Genomic DNA, 26680 nt, shown 5'->3' with positions numbered 1-26680 from the left:
TTATCTGCAGCTAACGCCGACAGCATACGCGTCGACTAATAGAAAAACATCATTTTTGTTTTCATTACGACGCATGCAGTACGTACGTTACGATCATAACTGCTATAGCCTCATGCTGCCACTTACCAATGTTTGGCACCCTCTCGGCAAGCGGCCGACGCATCTGCGAGGTGTACTTGTAGGCGTCCAGGCGGATTTCCACGATGTTGTTGAGGAGCGCAAACAGTGGCGCCAGCGGGAATGCGGCCACGAAGAGGGTGACAAAACCGAACTGGATGGCTGCAAGGTTGAGAACTTAAGTGTCGCAGCGTTAGGAGAGAAAATTTATTGTCAACGCACCAGTAGCTGCAAAGCAACTGACGTTGTATTTGAGAAATTCAATACCTAAGAAACCTTCGGTAATGAGACACATTAGCAGTTTAAGTGAGTTCTCTTGTAAAACCGCAGCGATGTTATAAAAGGCTTCAAATTGTTTGATCCTACGTCTATGTATGAGGCCAGAGCGAGAGCAAAATTGAACCAGATCAGTTGCCGTTAACAGTGGAGACGAGCCGGGCCCCATGTTAACCTACGTTGCCGCGCAGAACACCGAATAGGAAAACAGAGATTAGTTGTGGCTTTCCAATTTCTTGAATCTCCCGTAGTATTTCGTTTCAGCTTTGGTACCTTGAGTCATTGATGAAATGAATAGATGACTGCTCCAAGCGATAAATTTACTATATATTCGCTTCATTTATTCAATGTTTCGTTCATTCAATTCATTCAACGTTAACGCGATAAATTTTGCAGATAACTGGATATCCAGCATGGCTTTTAAGTATACAAAGTGTTACCAGACGGCGCAGAGTTTGCGTGCGCGATGAGGAGTTGTGTTTGTGATGTGAGCATACGTGAGAACTGCATGGCGCCGGCATAACGACGACAATGCGACAATGATGTTGATGATGCTGACATGACGATTGCTTTATCACACCGGAGCGAGGAAACGTCACAACATCTTCCGGTACGACCTGGCCCGGTCTGGAAGGCTTTAACACGTCACAGAGTATCTCAAAGCGTTAACTGCTACCAGAAAACTGTTAGGGAAAGTAAGTCGATTCCGAAGCCGGGGGAGTGCGTCGTCACATAGCGTCTCAAAGCGCTTTTTCCTTATAGCAACGGATTGCGGAAATTGGTGCGCTCTCGCTTTTATAAGCGACTTGTTGCCATGCGACTTCACAGTCGTGAAAAGCAGTGGTAAGGTTGACAATCATTTGCGCGTTCTGATCCTGTGCCTGTGGCGGGTGATGCAAGCTGTGGCGCGCATATGCGCTCTCCCTTTTTCAAAACTAGGCGACACGACGCATGCCCCAATGATTTCGAAGCACTAGTTGGCACGAGAGAGGCAAGCATGTGACTCCGGCCTAATCACCAGACCGCCGGATACTGCGCTGGAGAACACTGGTTCGAACCTAACGTTAACACCGAGCACGTAATCTTCTTTTTTTAATAAGCAGGCCGCAAGCGAGGCGCAACAGACACATACCTACCTACAACACAGTACCTTGTACGAGGCAGATGATTCTTGGCATTAAAGCAAATCGGAGACTCATAATGTGAGTTAATTTGCACTCGAATCGACTACGTCCTCGTTACGGATATGACAGTTGGCCACAGAGAACAGAGTGTCTGCTCACCCATCTCCAGGTACTCGTCGAAGAGAGAGAGCGTGTGCCACTGCGCCAGCACGTAGTCAGCCTCCCAGCGAGCCACGCAGCTTTTGCGATCGCCAATGTCACGGGCCCTGTGATCCCGCCGCCAGGAGCGCCACCAATTCATGACCAGTCTGCGATAGTTTAGAGAGAGAGAGAAATAGAGAGAGAGAAATAGAGAGAGAGAAAGAGAGAGAGACATGTACTTTGAAACCTTGCCTTCAGTCGAAGGCTATCATCCCGATCATCAAGACTATAGCCCTGTTCACTATGCCACCTCATATATCATGTTTAACACTGCTGTTTGGCGCCTCTGAAGGCTACGAAAGCATTGTTGCAGTTTTGAGCGCGACAAGCCTGCACAAGCGACTTTAGAACTGACTAGTGTTAACGGTGATCCTATGTTGTAATCATATGCTGATGGCGGCCGTGGTCATGTGCACGTGATCTGTGTGCCTCCCTCCCTATTTCTTCTAATATCTCCACGTCCCTGTCCCATGTTTCCCAGTGTAGGGTAACAAGTCGAATTATCCGTTCTGGTTGATCACTCTGCCGTTCCACTTTATTTCGTCTCTCGCTGTCTGTTTTCTATCACTTCATATATCGGTAACGCTGATATCGCACTTTTATTGCGTACTCAACGTGCTAGATGTGTTTATTTGGGACGGTAATTCCGGTCGGTATGTCGGCTGGTCAATTCATACAACGTACCTGCTTACGCAAGTGCTCAGACTACGGCAGTCACAAATCCAGGAATCAACGATCGTACTCTGCAGTTCTGTGACAAGTGTACTCTGCATTCAAGTCGGGGATTGGCTAGGACATTGAATGGCCGAAATCAGAAAAAATTTCTTCGTGCGAATTGTACATCAGTTACCGACCACCTACGTCAACGTTTTTGTTGTTAGGAGTCGCCTTACATTGTTTGTATGAACCATTGCAGCGTACGACCCGCTTCAAGAAAACGGACCTATTTTTTCAACGCTAATGTGTCTGAAAAACTCCCTGGGGATTTGGTTGTGCGCCTGACATACAGAGACGATCACCAACCATTTTGGCCCCCTTGAACGACTGCGCGACATGTGTTCCTAGTCGCACGGGGCAATATTCAATTATGTGAGCAATGCGTGTGCTCATTGAATTGCTGCGACACACAAGTTTAGGTTAGAGGCTGGGAACAGCCCTCCGTACAAGAACTAGTTTAACATTCTGCACTCAGACATACCGCTAATTTTCACATTTTGCATCTATGTCCAGTAACAGGCCGAAGAAGTTTTGGCTCATGGATGACCTCTACGTTCCTTCAGTGAAATTTCTTCACCCTTTTCTATTAGGTAGCTAAACTAAAATTGCTAATGATTAACGTGATTGTGTGGGCTGACTAAGTAGACCTCTTTTACATTGAAATGAGACTCGTCAAATGAGAACGATCCTGATTTCGCGGAAGGTCACTTTCAGTCAGAATAGTTCACATTGCCGCAAAGCACGTATTTGTTCTCAAGTGACCTAGGCTGTTACGAGTTCAACTTTGCTAGACACATAACTCAAAAGCCAACGACAACGTTAAGTGTAGTCTTGGCTAAGACACCTTACAGACAGTACTAATAATAGTGCCTATTATCTTGTGGTGACACCATAGCGAAGTGGGTTTACACCACGAGCATACGACTTGTTGTATCGGCGCAGCTAAAAGCAAGCGTTTCTTGTTTATCCGCTGCCATCCGTGATAAAACATCGTATAAACAGCGGCAAGTGGAAGGACAAGTCCGAAACGATAAATTTTGCTGTTAGTACGAAATTTTAAGCGGAAGTGCAAACTTTAAACGTTGATGCATGAAAATAAGCCCGATAATCAAAGAGGTACTCGTAGAGCCTGGAAGGTAAACACGCAGCCAAATGTCCAACCAGAACGAGTTGAAGGGCGTGTGACAGTTAGAACAGCAAAAAGAAGAAAAAAAAATGGCGAGAAAAAAAAGGAACATCGTACTACAGAGTGGTGCAATTGCAAAGCTTACGGCTGTCCGATTTCCTGAATGTTGTTGATGACTTGTTTGCCCACCATGACTATTGCCAGTTGCACGCACACTTCGTACAGGCAGCCACCTTCGCACTGAAAAACAAAAGCAATAATAGCAATTTTTCAGCTATTGCTCCTTCTTGATGGGTATGTGTTAACACCTTGCCTCCCTGGTCACCTTATCAAAGCTATGTGTGTAGTTGAGGAAAACACTGAAGTGAGTGCCGACGGAATCACTCACGCCATTAGTAGAATACACGAAAGAAAACGGAAGCAAGGATTCGTGTAACATTCAGCGCACGCTATAGGACCACAGTATTTGAACGCACAGTGCGCAAAATCTGTTCGTGATGAAGACTATAGAGGTCAGACATGGCAGAATGGCAAGGAGATTGCAGCACTCGGGATTTTGTGCTGCCTCTCTCCGCACATCCCTCACGCAATACAGAACTTGTTCAGTCTATCCCTTACTCGCTCTCCAACTTACTGTATCACTCGCTGACGTACCCAGTCACTCACCCACCTACAGGTGCACTCAATCCTGACTTTCTTATTCATTCACTCATTCACGCGATAACTCACTCGTTCATCCACCAGCTTACTCAACAACATAATTGCCGGACGAGTGCATAATCTAGCACGCCTGCCCGTGACAAAAGTGTTTTCAAATTCTAAGCGCAGTGCTTTTGTACAAGCGAGCACGTGAGAGTGAGTTACAACACCGACCAACTTGGTTCATAAATGTTCATGCCTTTAAAAGAAAAGTATTGCCCAAGAGCTGTGCATACCTTGTCCAAGCTGTATCCAAAAAGTGTTCCCTCCTTGCCTGGGTGCCCGGAGAACCTGAGTGGGGAAAAGCAAGGCGTTATTCCGAGTCCTCGGTGCGTCAGCTGGCTTCCCAACATACTTTCCCCCAAAATTAACACCCACCTAACAAGAACAAATAAATAAATGGTAGACATTAACCATTCCTCTAGTTTGAATCCGGAGTCGCGTATTGCGATGGAAGTTTCTTTCTGAACTCAGTGCAAACGCCTCAGACTTCGTCAAACTCCCACAACTCACTGCAAGCTCGCCGCAAACTCCTCACATTCTTACAACCCTATGCATACTCCAACCGCGGCCACTCGGCATTGTAGGAGTGGCCATGCTCCTACAATGTGCAAGAATGACAGCAACAAAACGCACTTATTGACTTATAAACCACAATGGTATAACTCAGTAAGCAGCTTGTCGTGACATTGGTGTGCGCAAACGAAGAACTAACAACTTTCACGATGCTGCCATGTGGCGCTATAACGACACATCGATATATTAAAGTGGCCCTGCTACCCCACCTAATGAGAGTGTAAGATATCTTGGACATGAAGGGCAACGCTTCAGGCCTCTCTTCTGGGAGGAAGGTTTCAGAACCGTTGCTTAAAAAATGACGAGGCACCAACAAGGAACGCAATTTAACGGCACAGAAAACCGTACCTAATATTTTGAAAGCGACATCTTCCCTCTGTCCTTGTCTTTTTCTCGCCGCTTCCCCTTTCCACATGTAGTGTAGGTTAGCAAACCACGTGAAACTTGGCTAGCCTGCCTGCATTTTATTTTCGCGCTCTCTTTCTTTCTCCCGTACTAATAAAGAAAATTCTCCTTCCAGGGCTAGCAACTCGTCATGGTACAAGTAGTGTGATGATGATGATGATGATGATGATGATGATGATGGCGACGACGACGACGATGACGATGCAGCCTTAGCCCTTTGAAATTGGTCATTGCTGGACTGGAGTGGGCCACAGAAAAAAAAAATATGACCCATTGTCCCGAGTGACAATTAGCAGTGGCCCTGCGCGCTAAGTTTGTAGAGTTTGCAGCTTCCGTCTGGCGCTCGAGACCGGCCGTGGTAGAACTCGACGAGAACTATTTGCATTGAAACAAGCACAAAAGGCTGTTCGTGAAACGACAGCACTACTGAATTTTGAGCTTCGTTGATGCTACTGCAGGAACATACTGCAGGGGCTCCGGTTTAGAAACTGCTCGCGCAGCCTTCTCACCCGAGAACGCGCGCGGCACCACCAGAAGGCGCTTCGGCCAGCGCCAACTTGGGAGCGAGATCTTGTTTCTCGCATATGCCTGAGCATCGTGGGCGTGAGTGAGCTACGAGGGAGATGACTGGGGGCTTTTGCTGGAGACTTTTGCGATATCTGAGGACTTCTTTGCTGAGGACTCCTGACTGTTGTGTGCGTTTCTATGGGTACTACCGAGGACAGCGCGCTTTGCTTCCATCTGAACGGAGTCAAAACGAGAGAATACATAACAGCAAAGCGGCAGCTGTTCGTCGCCAGTGGTTGGCCCGTGTCACTGTGGTGCGCACAGCGCGCGTAGCATAAGGTTTTCCGCTTCACAGTGCGTCATCAGCGCTCTGCGCGTGCTACGGTGATCGGCGATGGGAGGAAAAGGTGCCATATTGGCCCGTTCTGCCCACGTGCCGCCCAACTATGAACAAGTACTTAAGCATAACCTGAAAAAGAGCATTGCTTAACAAAATGAATTTGCGGTAACAACGCGCAATTATTTATGGATCTGCAGCCACTAATGCGGCATCCAGCTAAGCTCCTACATCTCTGAGAGGACTGATACAGTGGTTTAGCGCGGAAACCTTTTCACACGGACACAGGAAGGGGCACACGGGAACGATAGTTTTCGCGCCAAAACACTACATCAGAGATGTCGCTCCAACACGGCCAGAAGTCAATCCTTGCTCTGACAGAAGATGTGCGATTTTGCCGTTAGCACGTTGCAGGAGCGAAACTGCGGGCACCAACGCTGTGCGAAGCAACTTGCTGGTAGGTGTTTATACAGCATTGCATGTCCTGCGTGCGTGTCATGAATGCATATTATTCTTGCCATGTCATGCCATTCACGTCGTTAATGACTTCAGTACTCAAACAACGTAGAAACGCGCCAACGTAGAGGCCAGGCAACCGTGCGCGAATGATGGCGGGTGAGCGCGCGTTTTTGCAGAGCCGGCCAAGCTGGCTGTTCTGTACGGATACAAAATGCGCCATCTTTCGCTCCTGAACACTCAGCGCAAAGACAGGCGAACAGACAACATGGCCAGTGCGCGCGGTGCGTATGCAAAAAAGTCGCAGTTTCACCAGAAAGGCGAAGCATTGATTGCGATAGAGAATCCGTGGACAATTAGCTATATGAAGTAAGTAGTCTTATCGGCCGTATAAACATAGGTATACTAACTAAACTAACAAGCATGGTCTCACGCGCGCACAAGCAAACATAAGCACACCTCACTCGATGACCGAAGTAGCTCGCTGTGAAAACGCTGGACTGAGGAAGCGTGGGAGCAGCAACGCGCAAATTGACCTTCGTGCTGCGTCTCACCTCCCCCCCCCCCCCCCAACGCCAACTAAGCCACGAAAATACAGCGCGTGGCCGGACCCTGTCCCTATTGCAGCTGGTTTTTAACATACAGCGGCCGCGAACTCTACTACGCGCTGCAGCCCGAGCCGCCCAGAGTAGAGAATAGCACAAGTGGAGCATTAGGAACTAACAAGTAGTTCGTTCACCTGCACAGGACTCTTCAGAGAGTACGAGTGATTGCTGTATAGCATGTAAAGTATGGCTACCACAGCGACGGTGGCCCGGTCCACTACGCACGTTCTCATGCTTTATGTCTATACTATGACCTCGGCTGCAACAATTCACGTACTGTTGCTCAAATTTTACGTTTAATCGGGAGCAGTTGCCGTTTTCAAATATTGAGAAAGTATTCAAAAAATATTCTCGTTTGCGAATAATAACTATTAGATTCGGATACCGAATAGAATACGCCACTATTGCATTTGTTCTTCAAAAATTTGGAATATTCGCACACCCCTATTGTCAATGCTTTGCCGTTCAGGCCGAATTGCGAAATATTTGATGGGTCAGAGGGTAGCCGAATTTTTGAAGCGTTCAATACGCATCAAGAGTGGTCGCAGAACTGACGAACGCCATTATATAGCTGAGCCAATGTGCATACATGAAGGCAAGATGAGCGTGCGCTCTATAGGATGACTTGGACAACGACAGAATTGCAACGTACCTTCCTTTAAAGAATGCGATGTATATCAGCGAAGAGTAGGTGTTGAGGAACGTGAACAGGAACATCTTGAACGTGAAGCTGTCTTCGTATTCCCGTTGCGTCCTCGGGCGTTCTAAAAGCAAACGCAGAAGACGTTATCACGTTCACGCGCAGAACGCTAATGCTCTAAACAAAACGTAACCTACGTCGATAGGTTTTCTCGGATAACGTTTGATGCGATAGCGTCAAATGGCTCTCTGAGCGAAAAAGCCGGCGTCTGTAGCACGGAACCGGCACCTAAATTCCCATTGGCTGCGACGCCACGTCACTAGCGCGCCTGGGTGGAGCAGAGCGGGCGAAAGGCAATAGAGAATTGTAGAATAGGGGCCCCAATAGTTTGGGGCCCCAAATAGCTTCGCGCGTGTTAGCGTTGGGGCACGCAGGAGTGAAGAGCTTTAGAATAGGGCTTTGAGTTTGCAGATAACGTCTTGCGCTGACAGCGCCACTGCGGCGTCAACGAAAAACTATTAGAAATAATTAAATATTATATACATTTTATGATAAAAATAGTAATGTTTTCTTTCGATTTTTCACGTTTAATTACAATTTAGAGGTTATTCTATTAGCAGGAAACAATTGGTTGCGCTTAGTCTTGAGTAACCAACTTTACGTGCCTTCACCAGGCAAGGCCCACGAGCCATGAAATACACACTCTAATTCGGAATCAGCGGCATCTAATGAATCAATCTTCATAACACACGCTAGCTGAGGGAAAGCGATAACTGCAGTCACTTCTCCTAGATTGCGAATTTCACGCATTACCCCGAATCGAACCCAGTTTGGTGGCAGGTTAGAGCCGTTTCTTCTATGAGTGCTGCCATGTTTGTTTACGCAAATCTTTTGGGGCAGCTTTGGCTCCCGCTGAATCAGTGAAATAGCGCGCCCGATGCAAAAGCCGAGCGCAGTTCGCGTCTCGCGCATGCGCAGTGGCTTCGATGCCATTTATTTGGGGCCCCAAACGTTTGGGGTCCCTATTCTAAAACTGCTGCCACAGTAGCGCGCCAGCTATTTCGTGATGGGAGAGGGCATAGCCCCAACGTCGTGTCACCCTCGCTCTCGGAAGGCTGTGTGATCCGCGCGTTCCTTACTCGTACACTGCCTATTTGGATATACGTACGAAAACTAATCATTGTACGAGAAAGACAACTTACCAATGTCTGTCAGCCGGGTGGCTATCCTGCTGTATACCTGTGAAAGAAGGAATGGAAGGGGCGTATGCTACGAATCAGGGCATTTCGAAAAAGGTTGGGTAGATGGAAATGAAGTTTTACACGAGTACTATATTACAAAATATCGAATGCTTGCGAATACAGAGGCAAGATTAAGCCAGAGAAATATAAAAACACCAGGGAACACGCAAGCAGGGCGTATGCCACCCTGGAAGAAGTAGGCTCACAAATTCAACGTCTTATCTAGATGAAAGGTGCAATAATCAAATGGAGCACCTTGTAGATATTCCTGGTTCACGCAAAAACTCGTTCTCGCTTCTGTGTTCGCAAACGTTGCGTTTGGTTTCTTATTGTGGTACGCTAAGGGACAAGTGAGGCAATGACACGTGAGATAATTGAAGCTCACGAAATCGACAAAATGAATAAGAAATGTGTGAGCTTTCCACCCTTGCCCTTATCGGAGCAAAGAAAGATATATCAAGAATCATCGCCTTGGACATGACCAGGTGCGATGTGATTACAGTGACGACACTTGTGGGTTAAGTACTGTATCTTTATGTGCTTGTCTCATTGGTTTTATTTTCGATTTCCTGAAATTATATAAATAACACGTGCGATCGAATAAAACATTTAGCTGAAAGTTAGCGCTGCGTATGGTGCCTTCTGATCCTTGGTGCCTGTCGTATTGCGCGGCTCCGCGTCTACTATATATGCAAACGAACTAGCCCGGCAACGTGCCCTAACTCTAAATGACCTCGTTTGCACTTGAATATTAAAGATTTTTTTATTAGTAGCACGCGCGCTTTACAACTGACGGACCTGCACTTTTAAAATAGTTGCATCATTTGTATGTATCATTTGTACTTGTATTGTATGTAGTTGTATCATTTCGTGATGCAGTGACATAAGCACTAGGAACAGCCGGCGCCACATGCAGATGCAAACGTTTCCTTAAACATGGATAAGAATAACAAGAATTAGCCTTGAAGGCCCGCTTTGTTAACTAGGCTTGCGTGTAAAAGTTACGTTTGCATTCCCTCTTGGGCACTATAGGTCGTAGCCACACTAATTTGTTTGACGCTGTATGTGATTATCTGCAGAGAGAGAGAGAGAGAGAGAGAGAGAGAGAGAGAGAGAGAGAGAGAGAAAAGGCAGGGAGTATGCGATTATCTAGAGCCCATAAACGTTTCCCGCGTTGCTTCCATCCATTCTTTACTGTGAATACAATCTTACAACCTATTTCATCTAAATCATTAATAAAACTGCTCTTCATTTTCAATATCTTTCATTTGCTTGCCTACCTGGCCAGATTATTATTCTACGCACCGTTCTTTCATTCTCGGTTTTCATTTTTCTATTGTTTTATTTCGGTAATGCACTTGTTAGTGTGTTTGTCCTCTCCGCCCGATCATTCGCCCAAGCAGCAGTGTGTGTACGTGCCATGTTTTTCATTATCATCACTACATCTCGTGCTATAGAGAACGAAGGCAATCAATCGCATGGACAGTGACATATGCGCGACGATCGTACCCTGTTCATGAGCAAGATGATGACCAGGTTGAGCATTGAGGCCGTTACCGCCGTAGTGACATGGGCCAGTGCGCGCCAGTTCTGGTCTCGAGACAGTAGCGCCACCAGAATGATGCGGTAGGCGATGATGCCAAACACCGTGCATATCACCAAGCACAACTGCGAGGAGCATCACAAGTAACAATTTGAAAATCAACTCAAATTACAGGGGATTAACAGCGCAAATTAACTCGCGGGTTAATTTGGGCTGTTCCTGCGCACAAGCTAGAGGTTAATTGTAAAGCAAAAAGTTTAGTTCCCTTGTCCTTCTACCGCCTATTTTCTTAATTTTTTTTATTCTAACGTGCACAGAAATCCGAGTACACAAGTGTTTTTTTTTTGTACCGACTTGTTCGGGGAGCCTTCGGTTCCCCCCAATCGAGTCCCTCAGGACACTCTACTAAAGTTCTTGTCACTGTCACTGTCATGCCGCCCTCTTAAGAATACAGCCCCCTGAGCAAAGAATTCAGCCCTCATCTGTGGAACACCGTAGCCATTGAGCTACCTCAGCGGCTCAAATTAACAACGGTTTGCAATTTTTACACCGAAAAATTTACACATGTCAAATGTTCGCCGTGGAGCGACCGTATCAATGTAGCCCTACGCTGTGGTGGCGGTGGTGATGTTACACGAAGTTTTAGCCGGGCAGAAGAGGCCGGCAATCGCTTCACCAGTAGTGCCCCTTTCTGGATATACATTTTCTCACCCCATGTCTGAAAGTCCACTGTCCCTAATAAGCGCAAGAAGAATGCGTAGTGCCTATCTTATCTTGGGATGATTAGGCAACCTTCTGGGAAACACCGGACATTGAGCGCAGTCGTGTGGGAAACCACTTCTCGTGGCGTCATGTAGAATTTTTTCGCTCTGAAGTGTAACGCCGACAGGACCATACAAAGGGCTCCACGTCGCCTATCTCTCTGCAGTCTCCGCAGAGTAGGTAAGGCGTGCTCTCTAAATGCCCAAGTTGCCGTCTACGCCGAATCGGTTCTGATTCGAAAAAGTAGGGCGGCCTCCAAGGGCGTTAGCCTCTTAATCACATTGCGCTCATGCGGCGGCATCTAAATTTTTAGAAAATGACGGCGAATAGCCTCCTTTATTAGTTGGACGCTGGTGTGTTACCTTCGCCTAGTGTCTCGTTTCTCGGGTGCGCGCTGCAGTTTCATAATGATAACTTGGGAATTTTTCAAGCACTTTGACTATGGGGGGGGAGAGGGGAGGAGGCTTGATAACACTGAACATGTGATGGAATGAACTTGTTCATTTCCGGAACAGGCCAATGTGTGCACGTATTCATCGAAATTGGACGATAAGTCCCTTGTTATTCAGGTCTTTCAAAAGGTACAGAGACTGCCAAATCAAATTGCTTGACGGCCAACCATGCGACAAGTGAAGAAGTGTGCACTTTGAGTCGACAAGAATGACCACATTCTGGGCAGTGCATCTGTTCTGTTTCCTCAATGCAGCAGTTAAAGCAGAACCTTCTGCGACCATCAGGCAAACCAGGCTGTCTAGCTGTACAGTCCAGCTGTAGCCGAGGGTCGGAATTCAGAATTCAGCAGCACAACTATATATATTTACGCTGACCGACACATCTGTGTAAACCTGTAAGTGGTTATGGTATGCTAGTTCCGAATGTTCCAGCAACAGTGACCGAGCCTCCTTATCAGGAACGGATAGTTCGGAAATTAGCCAAGGAAAAGTGAGATCGCACGCGACGTCTTCAATCATCCAGAGTTGGTCGATTCTCTGGCTTCGTTCTAGTAGCTGAAAGCCAAGGACATGGAGTGTATTGAAGGCCGAGTAGAAATGGGAGCGAAATTGAGCGCGCATTATTCGAAGCAAGGTTCTTGCCGTAGTTAACTCACTCAACCAAAGGAAATCTGTCAGTGGGGCCTGAGAGGCTTGAAGGCGGAGAGGTAGACACTCAGTTTCATCCATCACTTTTCTGCTTGATCCTGATGTAGGAATGGCTAGAGATAAATGAAGAACTTTTCTGTGGATGATTTCCAAGTGTCGGTACTGGTGTTGAGACGGTAACGTCAGCGGCCGTTGGTATAAAACTGTGCTTACAAGTGCAGAGCGCAGCTTCAACATAGAGGGGGTTATTACCCCAGAGGGCGCAAGTGGCGCGTTTAAGTGCATTCAGCGTTTATAGTTAGGACGCTGCAACAGAGTCCACTGCCCGCCGTCATATCATTTTGCGGTCCAGAAACACGCCCCGCCAAGTCCCCAAAAAATTGAACGCTGGTAACTTGCCATACTTAGTTACAGTAGCACTAATCGTCAGCCCAGTTCAGGAAAACGAATCCGTGGCCCTCCTATACGACACGGTACATAACTTCTTTCTACGTCCGCGGATATATGCGTTTGTGGCGTAGCATTCACGGGGTACTCCGTTGATATTTGATCAGAGGGCATTGGACTATCTCCCGGAATATCATTGTTGTGCTGTTTCTTTACTCGCTTTGCTTGAAGCATTTGCAGCCCCTTCGAGGTGTCCTCGTCCAAGAGAATTGCTGCGCTGCCAACATCCCCTTTTTTCTACCTCCCAAAGAAAGAAGCATCCCTGTGCATACATAAGGAGCATACATAATAAGTCAGAGAGGAAGAGTATAGTTATGCATTTTACATCGCTATCTCCTTAGCAATAAATAAAATGGTTGCGAAACACTAAAAGATACCTGCCATGAAAATAGATAATCTCAGAACCTCAGTTTTGCATGAAGAAATCGTGGTCGAATTCCTATTTTCAGTTTATTCATTAGAAAATGTCACTCCTGCATATAATTATAAACATTCTGTCTTTAATTATAAACATTGCAACCATCATCATTTATTAAACCGTGAAAAGCCTGAAGGGCATTATATAAGGGAGTTGTATGTGCCAAATGTAAAGAAAGAAATAAAAACCTCCACCGAATGTGAAGAGCGAAAATCGTACTGGTTATCCAATTTAGCGGTGCAAAAAATTAAATAAGCCAAGGTGTATTGTTGAACAGCACTAGAAACTTCAGAATGATTACAGATTGTAACAATCAGATTTCATTACATTTAACTACTGTCAAGCTCCGAAGGCATGAAAGAAAGGAGTGGGCTTAACAAAAGACATATGCATAAATTAACATGGTTGCAAAATGAGATTATGTGCTGCTGTTTTGAAGTTCGTGGTAGATAACTGGTTCCAGAGCTGCATGAATAACCAAACAAAGGAGGCAAAGTTGCATACAACACCCCACGCGCCGCAGGAAGAAACTTTTTTAAAGAGCTGCCGTTTTGGCAGATCAATGAGTTGGTGGTAAACGGTCCGAACGCCTAAGATCGAGTAATACAACTCAAGGAAGAATACCAGGCAATAAATAAAGGGGCTATGAGCCAGACATTGAAGGTGGAGACTTATTCTTTAAGATAGTTTTAACCTGACAAAGTATGGACGAGGCCGTGACAAACCCTGTCAACTTAGACGAGAAATCACAAGGCTGGTTCTCTTCCAATAATGTTCATTCTGCGGAGAAGTTGAAACAACAGATCATACGTATTTGTCCCGCCGCTGTTCCTGTGTTTTATCATACGTTAATACAGAGTCCTCTCCGCAATCTTGGTTCTTACTAATTTGTGCGTGAAAGATTGTTTTTGAAAGCTCAGACTCTTGGGCTGAGTGACAAAATAGTTCGGGACATAGTATTGAAACCAATCAATTAGTCTTTGTTTTTAGCTTATACTTTTCCCGCTTACTAATTTTGTATGTACATGCGATGAAGTGCAACTCGCGGACGCACATTTGTCATGTCCTTCTATTTTGCTGTAGCGCAGGCAGAACGACAGGGGCACAGAAAGGCCCATAAGTGAAACACACAGCGCTATTAGTTTTATCTTCATTTTTGTCCCCACAAGATTCTCAGCTAGTTACGTCGCACGTAGCTAGCTAGCTAGCTACGTGCGATTGACTTTCAAGTCCACAACAACATCAGGAAAGGAAAAAGAGCTGGTGGTTCTCTGGTTTGATTTTTAACAATTACAGTGTAGATGTCAGCAGAAAAATTTGTTGCAGTGTCTTTGTGTTGGCTCTGTAGAAATACAGCAGAGCTGTTTAGTAACGGGCTTCTCAGCTGATACTAGTTACCGCCTTTGTGCTTTAGCTCTAGACAAGCTAATTTGCGTTTCATATGTAAGTGCACAGGCGTCCTTCTTTGTTGTAAATATTATGGATTTCACTTTCTCGTCTTGTCCTATTTTCGTGTGTGTTAAACACTACACCCTCGCCCAAGGCCTGGATTTATAGCTATTTTGACATGACGTGATGGCACCAAGTCACACTACAGTTCAATAGATCAATCTTCCATAAGGCACCCACCATGAATAGGACGACGGAATTGGCCCCTGATATCCTGATTGCCTTCTCCCAGAAAGGCACGTACGGTTCATACCTCTGCAAGAAAAAAGTTACATCTGTACGTTTTTCTTTGAAAATTGTGCGAAAGGCAGCCCAGTATAAATGTCGCATCCCAAGGAAATAGTGCGCAGCTTGTATTAATGACAACAAAACGAAACAACAATCCTTGTTTTGGTATGGGAAGAAAACAAACATGTCAAAGCAGTTCTGCGGATATCCGCAAAGTGGGGGACGTTTCGCGAACAGGCAAAATTGTCATCGATCTGACAATACCCCGAAGCTATCCCATACTGGTCTCTCAGAAAGAAAAACTGAGCAGTTGAAAAAAAAAAAGATCGTTTTATCATAGCCTGGTACGAAGTAATTCCTGTACATAGCTGTACCATGGGTTTTCTTTGTAGCTTCATGCTACTGTCTGGTAGAGAACAATTTTTTTCTCTTTCCTGTAGGTGTAGAACGAAAGGATATGCTAGATAGTACGAGAAATCTAGCAGTTCATTACTTGCAGGTATTTGGCCTATGAGGGTACTTAGTGCACTCAGTGGGAGGCACAGCTCGCACGCTCCGACCTGGCAGGACAAAAGTCCTTAAGTAGCCATGTCAGGCAGGCGGCAGAGGCCACTGGGGCCCTGGACTGAGAGGCTCCGACCACCCCTCCTTAAAATCTTTTCAATTTCAATAAAGTTTCTATCTTTCTATCTATCATTACTTGCAAAGCGCTCTTGTGTGAGCTTGACTGCATCCCTTCTACACGCAATCCCGTGATGCACAGCAAACCTATAGGCACATCAGCAGGCACACTAAGGCGCAGCGTCGCTTCCAAGCCCAACACTAATCGCGATGCCATTACCCCAGTATACGAGTATTTTGGTGTAATGTCATACCGAAGCTATAATACCAATGCTAATGCCAGAGTTACCAGTATCACCAGCCTTAGTGTAATGTCCTACTCTACCTCTTTGCCAATTCTAATTTCAAACCAATGTAACTTCCACCGATATATTTTGATGAATTGTCTTACTCAACCGGCGCTGTTAACCACCTTACCTGATTTTACGGCAGCCTCTAACATATCTTGCAAGCTAAATGTACCTGGCAGTTCCGCTTGCATAGAAGCCCATACTTTCAAAACATGGCGGCTAATTGGCTGTTAGTGAAGCGTATGCTTATTCCACAAAGCATATACTTATTCGTATTCGTGTGGGATGATTTGTCTTTAATTAAGGCTTGGGGGGGGGGGCGCATGCTTGTTGGGACAGCCTGTATAACAAACACGATCTGGAACTTATTGCTCGCTGCTCTGAATCATAGCAGGCGTAAAATTTTTTAGCCGGGATGTTCATACAGCCGCCTTCTATTGAAAGCCTCGTACAAGCCAAATGACTGATTTCTTTTTAATACGCACAGAACGCAGATTAGAAGTCCTCGTGTATGTGCGATTTCCCCGCAGATACATAAAATACAAATTATTATGGAACACATGGCGTCCTCCATGCAATATGTCTGTTTACATACCATAGTGACTGGATTCAGCTTGTACACCGTTGCCTTGGCTTCGTACTCCGGGTTAACAACGTCCTGTGGAGCGGGAAATGTTTCGCAGCAATTGAAAAGAAACCACTCATGCACGGAGACCGTCCTAGACCGTAGAATCGCGTACCAGTGACTCTTTCATAACTGATATAAAATAACGTGAAAGACAAATACCTCTAAAGTTTAATTATTCCGCCTGTAATTGCCCGAATCAACAACATTTCCAAGAGGCCTTGTAGAGTAGACTGCACACTGTTAGAAGGCGTATCACGGTAGGAATTTGCCAGTATAGGCGTGCCATCTTTTAGTTCCTGGCCATGCAACGACATAAAAATAAGCAGCAAACGTTCTCGATCAGGGAGTGCGCCAGATATTTCAAAGCACGGGAAGTGGGCAGTGGGTGAATAAGAAGTGGGTAGTTTTAGGCGAACGAAATCACTAATTGTGTCCGTTAGTTCTGCGTCAGCGCAGGCGAGCAATAAACAATAATATTTTAAAACACTTATTCCGCTCCTACCACGCAGATTAAACCTTTCCTGACGCAGTATAAACATTTTATTTCAAGCAGTACAAGATGTATCGCGAAGAAAGTTATCACCTTCGGTGCGTTATTCGCGTAAGAGATGTACCTAACATTCCATAATTATGGTTTTCAGACTATGATAAACATTTATATTGTTTCTTGAAGTAATAAACAGAAATAATACTTTTTTAATGTTTTGTTCTAATCACATTTTTACGGATACCCGCTGTATCTGTGTCTAAGTTATTCGGCCGTAAAGAAGTGTCGTATATTAACGTTTCCAGTTTAACGCTTAGAGTTGACACTCATAGGTTTGAAAGTTGTGAGATCGAAGAGTCGCGGCATGGCACAAGAGATGCATTGCAAAGACATGCAGCCATTGTGATGGGTACTCCTGCCCTTGTGTCCTAGCTTACGACCACTTTCTATTCAACAAATCACTCAGCAACTGAAACAACTTACTCTACTTCAAGCGTCTATCCTCAATCCAAGCGGAGACCCAGCAGCTGACCAACAGTACGTAATTGCCATCAAGCCGTCTGTTAGAAATCTTGCGTCCGCGTCATTAATAGCGGCCTCTGGGAAGGTCATATTTGGTCCGAATACAGCTACAAAGCATTTGGAGGAGCCATCGTTGCCGTCAGAATCTTGGTCAATGTTAAATAGGGATCTATGCATTCGAATGCACTGATTTACGTCATAAAGCGGTAATAGTTCGCGTTCAAAGTTGTCGATACCATTACTGTAAACAGCACTGATGCACTCCAGTTGAAACTCGGGATATTTTAATTAGTTGAGTACTTTACACCAAGACGTCTTCGAAGAGATAAGGGGCAACTAGCCTGGCTAAAAATTGCACACGCAGGGAGGGTAGCGAATCCTGTTGATTCAGCGACAATCAGTCCTTGTCTAGAAGATATTTTACGGACATTACAACTGATGTCTGCTGTCTCACACCTTTGTGAATGAAAGTATTAAAATAAACGAAGCAACACAGATACTGTTTTAAGTCGCTTTCTGAGTGCAGGCACTGATGTTTCACGGTTTGTAATACGTACTTGAGCCGACTGCCGTCCCGGTATGCGTGGAAAATAAGGAAGAGTGTATTGCTGAAAATGGGGCGAGAGCCAAGAAAAGAAGCGAGAACAATGCGCCCAAGGTAATGGGTATGACAAAATTGGAAATAGCAAACATTCGAGGTCGGCGCTCAATATTCAGCATTTCAGCATAAATGTTACACAGACACACGTGAAGGAGGAACATGGTACAATGCTGAAACACAAGACACAATCTCATTTTTATGTACATGTTGCCAAGACTATCTTGAATTCCAGAAAGGTACCCACTAACTATAGCTGATCTGCGAAATGATTAGACGCCAACATCAGTTGCAGAGTTGATTTCGAAGTCATGGCATTTGCGAATGTAAACAATGGCTAAGATAACTGATACCTATCGCTGGCCGCGTGCCGCCCAGTGGTTCTGTCATGTAGATGTGACGTAGTTTCCTTCTTTGGGTTATTAATGAATATCTCTTAGAAACCTGGTATGCAGAATGCCAGTTATTTCAAGGGACTTCATAGGCGGCATAAATCGAAAGTACTACGGCAGGGAGGTTTCTTTTGTAAATAAACATGACTTCACCAGTGTTTCCCTCTTATTCAGCATTCAAAGCGTGCATCGTGAATTAGTTCTAAGCATAACGAATGAGTTTTCATTACTAATGAAATGCTTGTATTTCTAGTACCAATGGCGTACAGACTTTGATGCGGACGGACTTGCATAAATTCTCAGAGGTGATTAGCGAATAGGTTATGTAGTTCCAACAGTGACCCACCGCGGTGGCTTACCGGCTATGGTGTTAGGCTGCTACGCACGAGGTCGAGAGATTAAATCCCGGCTGCGGCGGCCGCAGTCGATGGGGGCGAAATAAGGAAACGTCCGAGTGCCGTACATTGGGAGCACCTTAAAGATCCCTTGGTGGCCAAATTAATCCGGAGTTCCCACTACGGCGTGCCTCATAATCAAATCGTGGTTCTGGTACGTAAGACCCAAGAATTCTATTCAGTCCAAGAGTGGTACCAATATTTCAGTACTAACAGGGCTTACGAAATAGTAATGTCTACAAAAGTTGCCAGAAGGTCACTGGCCCTCCAGCTCATTCATTGCCAAAGTGCGCGTAAAAAGCATTCGAAGAATGAATAATTGGAGTGCCATTTTATTTCCTGGTGCGTTTTGATGACGGATACGTCGAAATTGTCGAAAGTGGTGCTAGCCTCAGGCTTTTTGCTGAGCACTTGAGAGTGTATCACGCAAACCGAGTGAAGAAGGAGGAAGGATGACGATGGCACGGCAACGGCGGCACGACGACAATGACATGGCAAATGATGCATGATAGTGTTTGTCTGACGACACCCAATGACAACGATGGCCCGACAACGGTGCAACAATCATGACTGAATGACGACAGCACGGTTACGATAGAATGAGGAACAAAGGGTGACGTCGACGAATCGACCAACGACAGGATGAGGAGAATGAGACGACGTTACAGAGGTGATTACGATGGGAAAAAATAGCGTGACGAAGACGGGTTGATGACAACGGTATGACGACGACTGTGTGACGACGATGGCTAATGACGACGGCAAGACCAGACTCAGCTGTCAAGGTTGCAATCATGATGACGTAATGACCGCGACGACATCATGACGACAGTATGGCAGCAAATGCACGAAGCCAAATATATGACAACGACGCAACAACGCTTTCCGGCAACTGCAGCTTACGCAACCGCAATGTTTACCGGGAAACGCTGGAGGCGAACGCTACGCACGAATGCGCGCTTTCTGGTAGAAACGCGGCCTCTCACGTGGGCCGATCCTCTGTCATAGTTTGGCACTTTTAATAGTTCGGTCTGAGAAGTTTTAACATAAAAGGGATGCGCGCGCAGTCGGTGTTTTAAAGCGAAATCTTTACTGGCCACGAAGTTGCGATATCGCCGTGGCCGTGCTCCGAGGAGGCACATGACGTCACACCGCGTTCCTCGTCGTTGCGCTCACCTCCGTTCGCTTCGCCAGCTGCGTCGCATGCCTGATAACATGTCGGAGGGTTGAAAAGGAGAGCTCGCGTGCGCCGCAACCACAGTTCAGGCGGCAGTATGGACGGCGACAATTCTGATAAGCAGGAGGAGGCCTGGAATCGACATCGGAACGAGATGAAGACGAAACGAATCGTCCAGGAAACAGACGAAACGCGCGCCGAACGACTGGCTAAACGCCGCAACATAGCTAGACAACGAGACTAACCTAGACTTGCAATCGAGGTTAACCAAGGCTGACCATGCTATGCCTTAGCTTTCCCTACGTAGATTATGGCATACCCGAGCTAAGCCAATGCCAATTTTTGTTGCATGACATTTGTTTGTGTGCTGTCATTCCGAAAATTCTCAGGAATAATTTTGTAGATAATGTAAGACATGGCGTCAGCAACATTAGTGATAGAAGAACTTCAGTGCTGCGTAGATAAACACGGCACTTTTCGTTCACAGGATGCCCGACGTCGGACGCCGGATGCCGACAGCATATTTTCTGTGACGCGAGGCTCTTAACGCTGTCGCGTTAGTATCTAACGGGATCCGCTTTAAATCGGAGAGGCGGCAAATATAGCCACCTAGCCTTTGTAAGCTACTGATTACGTCCTACCCTATCGTAATCAAACAATATGCCTATCCGCTTTACCTAGTAAGTTTACCTATGACTGTGGCGATTCCGTCTCCATTTCTTCCCCTCTTTTTTTAGACCAGTAATCCAATCGTCTGCTTATGTCAGCGCAGACCACTTAACGCTCCAATCAGCTTTGAGCTGAGCGCTTCCTGAAGGTGGCCTTTACCTACGGTTCGAGCTCCAGTTTTTTTCTGCACCAGATGAGTGCGCCATTCCATAGCGAATATATCTTCCCGTACAATTTTTTTTCATTGCAGGCCGCCAGCTCCCGCCTTCCGAACCAAGGCACTACTCTTGGTGTTATCACACAAAATTTATTTCCCGATTTTGAGTAGGCCGTATTCGTACACTTCGATCGGCATTTCCCCCCGTTATTCCTACCCAATTTACCTTCTAGGTTTCTCTCAGTTTCCTTATGTCGCCTTTGGCTTGGTTAACTAGTAATTCCAATTACCCTATACTTCGTTCCCAACTTTCGTGACCACTTTCTCTATTCCGTGTTCACTATTTTAAAGGTGAAGATGTTCTCCACATATGCGCGAGGGGGGAGGGGGCTAGGAGGAGCGAGCGCTATCTGGCGGTGTTGCAGAAGACCTACAGTGTTGTCACGTGACTGCTATCTGCAGCGTCATTGGTGGAACCAGGCGCGAGATCGCGACGCGCGATTTTTTTTTTGCCCGCGACATGCCGCCACGGGCGAGTGGCGTGAGCCTTGCGCAAGAAATCGCGCCATGTACTTTCGGTCATATTTACGGCGTCAGGATTTTTATAAGAATTTTTACACCTCCGAGTTCAGTCTCGCTTGAACTATCGATTGCACGCCATTGGCCGTGTGTCGTTAGTATGCTTACCGTGAGCGTGTCAATATCGGCGAGATTCCATTCCCAGCCAAGGACGCATTGGCGTCTTTTCCAGAGTTCTATGAAAATGGTGGCTGCAGAAAGCGTGAGAAAGGAACCCAATATTTGATAGGCTCTTATAATACGTGGTTAATACGTAACAGTGATCAGAGCTGCAGTTAAATTTTTACAAGGAGAAACATTAGCAATTATACAGTGGATTCGCTGATAACCATAACTTGCCATCTCATGGCTGCAGTAACGTTGCCAGGTTGTGGGGCAAGGGAGGGCGAAACATTGACGACGAATTTAGGCTTTATCAGATCACATTTCAAGATTAATAATAAAGCATATTCCTTGAGTAAGCCAAGGTCTAGGAAATGTTTTGAGAAATATCTCAACAAAGTGGTTTATATTGCGGCCTGTTACGCTTTTGCGATGATTTCAGTTTTTTTTTTATTTAGACGGTACGTTGAGAGGCACATGATGTGAATCAATAAATGCATGATGAGAGGATCGCACACGGTATCCTTCATCAGGTCTAAACCACAGCCCTTTTAGAGCATGTGATGTTAAAGTAAATGAAATGTTACTCAAGGTGTGCCTATCTATTATTATCACATTATTGCTTAGGCTGTAATATCGAGAACTTTGTCAACAATCAAGTTTAGCAGCTTGGCAGCGAGCAATTTCTGAAGGATTCCTAAATAATCTAATGAGTAACAATAACAAAGTAGAGGAATAAAGCAGACACGAAGCATGCAACCGTCGAGGTGCTTACCCCAAAGTGCCATGAATATTGAAAATCCTACGGTGGCCGGGTTATCAAACATGTACACGATCTGCAGCAGAGATGGCAGAGATAAATTCTTGCGCGTGTGGCCACTCCCAAACGCCTCAATTAATCACTAGGGCAGAGGAGATACGTTTCGCATAAAAGATATTGCCTATCTTTGTACACGTTACCTGGTTAGACCACCACAGCGCAACATATTATGCTTTATCGCCATTTCTAGTACAAATAGCACCCTCTTTGACAGCCAGAACAAAGAAACAAACATTGCCTACGTCTAGCCTCACAAGACAAACAGGAATGTTTCACTAAGCAGATTCTGCCTAAATACAGGGGAACGGAGAAACCATTTCTTTTTCAGTATCCACTGCACGGAATTTGATGAGGCTTGTAGTTTTGATTAACAACGCAATAACCACAGACGCGACAGACGAGATAATAGAGCACCGATGCTTCTGCCCCTTCTGTTGCTCCTGCGCTGTTAATCAAAACAATAGGCCATGTTTAACAACAAGCCCAACTGGCACCCTTTATGATTAGGATTGTTGCAGTAAAAAAGGTAACTTTATTGATTGTTTGGAGCATATTTCTTTTTTTACTTCGGCTCATTGATTTTTTTGCAGAAAGTATTGAAAATCGCGAAGTAGAAAAACACAACAAATATGAGGCATGAAATCCACAACTGGCGAGAAGACTGATCTGAGGGGTCTCGATTTTTCGTTAGACACAGTCGTACGCAGTGACAAACAATGAAGCCGGAAAATGCATAGATGATGTCAAATATTATTTTTTACTGAAATGTGGAAATGATCACTGTGCTGCATTTGGTTAAACCACTATTCGTACAATAGACCAGACAGTTCTCAAACAGATGTGTATCGAGATTTTGTCAGTCTATCGCAAATCCGTGACGTATTCAGTGAGTCAATGGTTTAGAATCGGGCTAATAAAGGAATAATAACTCGTGGTTGACGTAATTTCTCGTCGTCTGCTAAATATTATAGCCCGATGCAGATGCCGGCACTAAAGTAGAACCTGAAAGTTGCATGACTATCAAATTACATATGATTTTGCTCTACTGAACCATTTATTTCTGCTGGTGCTCGGATGGAGTGGTTGATCCACAGAAATTCGTAAGTTGCACAAATTATTGTGCAACTTTTGCAGGTTCTTGCGTGCTTCCAGGACTGCAGAGACTTTATCAGAGCACTGATAACTGATATCGTGTAGCTTTGGTGTCTAGAAACAAGTACCACTCGCCTTGCTAAAAGTGCACTTGGTGTAAAGGTAGTCGTAAGTACAGCGCTTCTTGCAGCCTGGACAGAGTACGAAACTTCCGGCGATGTTGGGGTCGCAGGTCTCTTTCCTGGAAAAGAATACAGACGATAGATGTGTCTCCTCAGCACTAATGAGAAGAGCTAAATAGATAAAAAACTTAAATAAAAAGCAGGGCGTTTACGCGGCGTAGCATTTTGCCTACATGCTGCTCATCAAATAATTTGACAAAAGGAAGGAAAGGAACTAGAAGAACAAAGGTATTAGAATAGAAAGAAACTAAATCAAAGGGTAAATTTTTTTGTGATATTATTGCTATAATAGTTGTTCCAGGTTATGTAGGCAGGTGTGTAGTACAGAACTCGTAGTGTTGATGCTTAGTGTGAGAAAAGACTCTACTCTTTATGAGAAAAAAAGGGTGTCACAGTTTCGACAGAAAGCCTTATTGCACTTACGTTTGACACTACAGAACACTCGTGCAAACACAACCTCTGTGCAAGCAACTGCAGCCTCCAGTCGAAAGAGTTTTGTGTTTTTTGGAAGTAAATTTTCCCCACAACGTTACTCGGGACAACATTGGAATTTATTTCATATCAACAGTGTCTACTGTGCACCCAGATGATTTTCCTCACTGTAGAACTCCAAGCACTGCTGAGAAGCGATACAAACATAGTCCGTTACAAGATAAGCGCTGCTAAGAGAAACACACAAAGAACAGATTGGCGATGTAATGAACAGGAGAACGATGACGGCTACCGATGTGTGACAAAGGTGTCCTCAAAGGAAGTCCGAATATTACAATTAAGGCGGAGGCAACGGGAAGGGCACGCCCTAATTCACACGACACAAGTGAACGACGACGTATGATATAGACAAGGTGGACCACGCCTACTAGCGGGGCAATGTCTCCTTTTTTGTTGAAGGTACGCGTTCGTTCTAACATGCTTAGGTTTCCGTGTGCAGCATCAGATACGATCTCCGATAGTTATTTTGATCAATCAATAAATAAATAAATAAATAAATAAATAAATAAATAAATAAATAAATAAATAAATAAATAAATCAATCAATCAATCAATCAATCAATCAATCAATCAGTCAATCGATCAATCAATCGATGAATCAATCAATCACAACTGTTTATGAGAAAGTGTACATAAAAGCGAACACTATGAAACATAAACTCGTGTGCATACTATCTGAGATACTGTGCATCCTATGACTACACTAAAGCAGTGAGCGAATAAAAATTTCGTGGCTCTCCCAAATTTCAAGAGATGCCGTGTGTAAAAACCGACGCATGGCGCCGAGGTCTGGACGTGTTTTGAGCACGAGCGCGCGAAGTGTACATTTGTGACTCGCTGCTTATTTTCGAGCCGGAGATGGTTGGGACTTCAGTTGCATATATCTGTGCACACTAACTTTTGCTCAAAATTACTACTTATATGCTCGAGAAAAATATCAAGGAACGTCAGATTTCGCAAAAGAAAGCACGACTGATCCTGATGATGATCACTGTCAGGCTATGCGGCACAAATGCCTCAGTAGCCCTAGGGCGCTAAAATGAGGTTTGCAAAGTTTTTGAACCTGTGACTCTGAGATAGCATAGTTATTACTGGCAGACATACCATTACCTAAACAAGCACTACCACAGGATTGTTCGCGCTGTTTCTTTAATTTTCTTTCCGTTAATGTATTTGGCTCTCTCAACTTTCTCGGAGATAATACAGAAATACATTTTTTATCGTCAATATTTTATACAAGGGTATCCCGCCGCAAGCATATGCATAATATTACACCTATCTTCAAAAGCGCCAATGTACATAAATGCACAGCTTTTTTTTCAAATGCTATCGCCGAGTGGAATGCAACACTAAAAAGTTCACATTTTCTTCTGCCTCCCGAGTGAATTGCATTACAGTGAAGTTGTATCCCACTTTTGTATTACTGCGTAAATAGATTGAGCATTGTAACAGAGCCCTTCCCATCAGTGCACCTACTCGCTTAGGACTCGCATAGGTCAACACTTACGTAGGTGTGTTCGTGGCCATTTCGAAGATTCCGTACAACGTCGTCATAACTCCCACCACAGCGGGGAGAAATAGCATGGACGTGTAGAAACCTAGCCAGGCGAAGTAGAGGCCAGTCTTCTCGCCGAAGTAGCGCCTGCGACGCAGATGTTTCAAATTACGAGCACTGTTGGAGCATTTCAGGCTTTTATGATGTTACTTAATCACTAAAGACATTTCCTTCTTGGCTGGATGCAGCTGTACACTTCCAGCACTGTGATTAATTTTACTTTAGCGATGACCATGGCCGAGCGTGCAGCAGGTGAATGGACGCAACACGTGCCAGTGCGTAAGATTCCCGTTCAATAATCCTCAAAAGTATGTCAGGTAGTTCACTCGAAAAAGTATACTGGAATGAAGATTGCTTGTAAAACCTGGAGCGTACAGCAGCAATTGCATAAGCTAAGTAGCTTCTGATAAGTTTTATGTGTTTTTAAAATCCCTTTCAGAATGATCACTGTAACGTTTCTTTACCTCAACTTGTGTATAGTCGAGCCACGGCGGCTGGATAAAAAAGAAAATCCAGCGGCCATGGTTGATTTGTGTAACTCTTCGAGTTCTAAAAATATACAAAAACTAAAGACACATCGCGACGCCGCCTTCATGTTACCGCACCAGCCGCCGTGCGTCAGAAATTTTAACGGCCTGTGTTAATTTTCAGTCAATTTTCTATCACCAAGGTTTTACTACAGTGTATTTTAAGAAAGCCGGCGACTGAACTTAACAGGTGTCAAGAATTTTTATTCAGCTACAGCGGCCAAACTACGCAATAGATAGCTTGAAATTGTTGGCCTCTCACCGGCGTACCAGCGCTAGAACTTCAGCGCGAATTGAAGCGCGAATTTAAAAGAAAAAAGGAACCTTTACCTTCATATGCTCTCCCAACGACGAACCTATTACTGCGAGCCTAACGAGACTAGTATCTTAAAGAATAATTGATAAGTTTAAGTAGACTTGG

General features: G+C 45.0%; 1 protein-coding gene across 2 annotated transcripts in view; it reads right to left on the bottom strand.

The window, feature by feature from the left end:
- Positions 1-26680, bottom strand: part of LOC142563162 (anoctamin-4-like) — a 58844-nt gene that overhangs the window by 14056 nt on the left and 18108 nt on the right. For both annotated transcript variants that reach the window (XM_075673708.1, XM_075673709.1), the window contains exons 8-20: positions 25685-25819; positions 23639-23744; positions 22367-22427; positions 21598-21680; positions 16481-16543; positions 14927-15001; positions 10537-10695; positions 8989-9025; positions 7799-7910; positions 4497-4551; positions 3707-3801; positions 1677-1825; positions 127-279 (exon numbers count right to left, since the gene is read on the bottom strand). In XM_075673708.1, the coding sequence (XP_075529823.1) occupies positions 127-279; positions 1677-1825; positions 3707-3801; positions 4497-4551; positions 7799-7910; positions 8989-9025; positions 10537-10695; positions 14927-15001; positions 16481-16543; positions 21598-21680; positions 22367-22427; positions 23639-23744; positions 25685-25819 (1283 nt within the window). The remainder of the gene's footprint in view (positions 1-126; positions 280-1676; positions 1826-3706; positions 3802-4496; positions 4552-7798; positions 7911-8988; positions 9026-10536; positions 10696-14926; positions 15002-16480; positions 16544-21597; positions 21681-22366; positions 22428-23638; positions 23745-25684; positions 25820-26680) is intronic.

The sequence above is a fragment of the Dermacentor variabilis genome, chromosome 11, assembly GCF_050947875.1.
Source record: "Dermacentor variabilis isolate Ectoservices chromosome 11, ASM5094787v1, whole genome shotgun sequence".
NCBI lineage: Eukaryota > Metazoa > Arthropoda > Arachnida > Ixodida > Ixodidae > Dermacentor > Dermacentor variabilis.
This window is presented reverse-complemented; position numbering and strand designations above follow the sequence as displayed.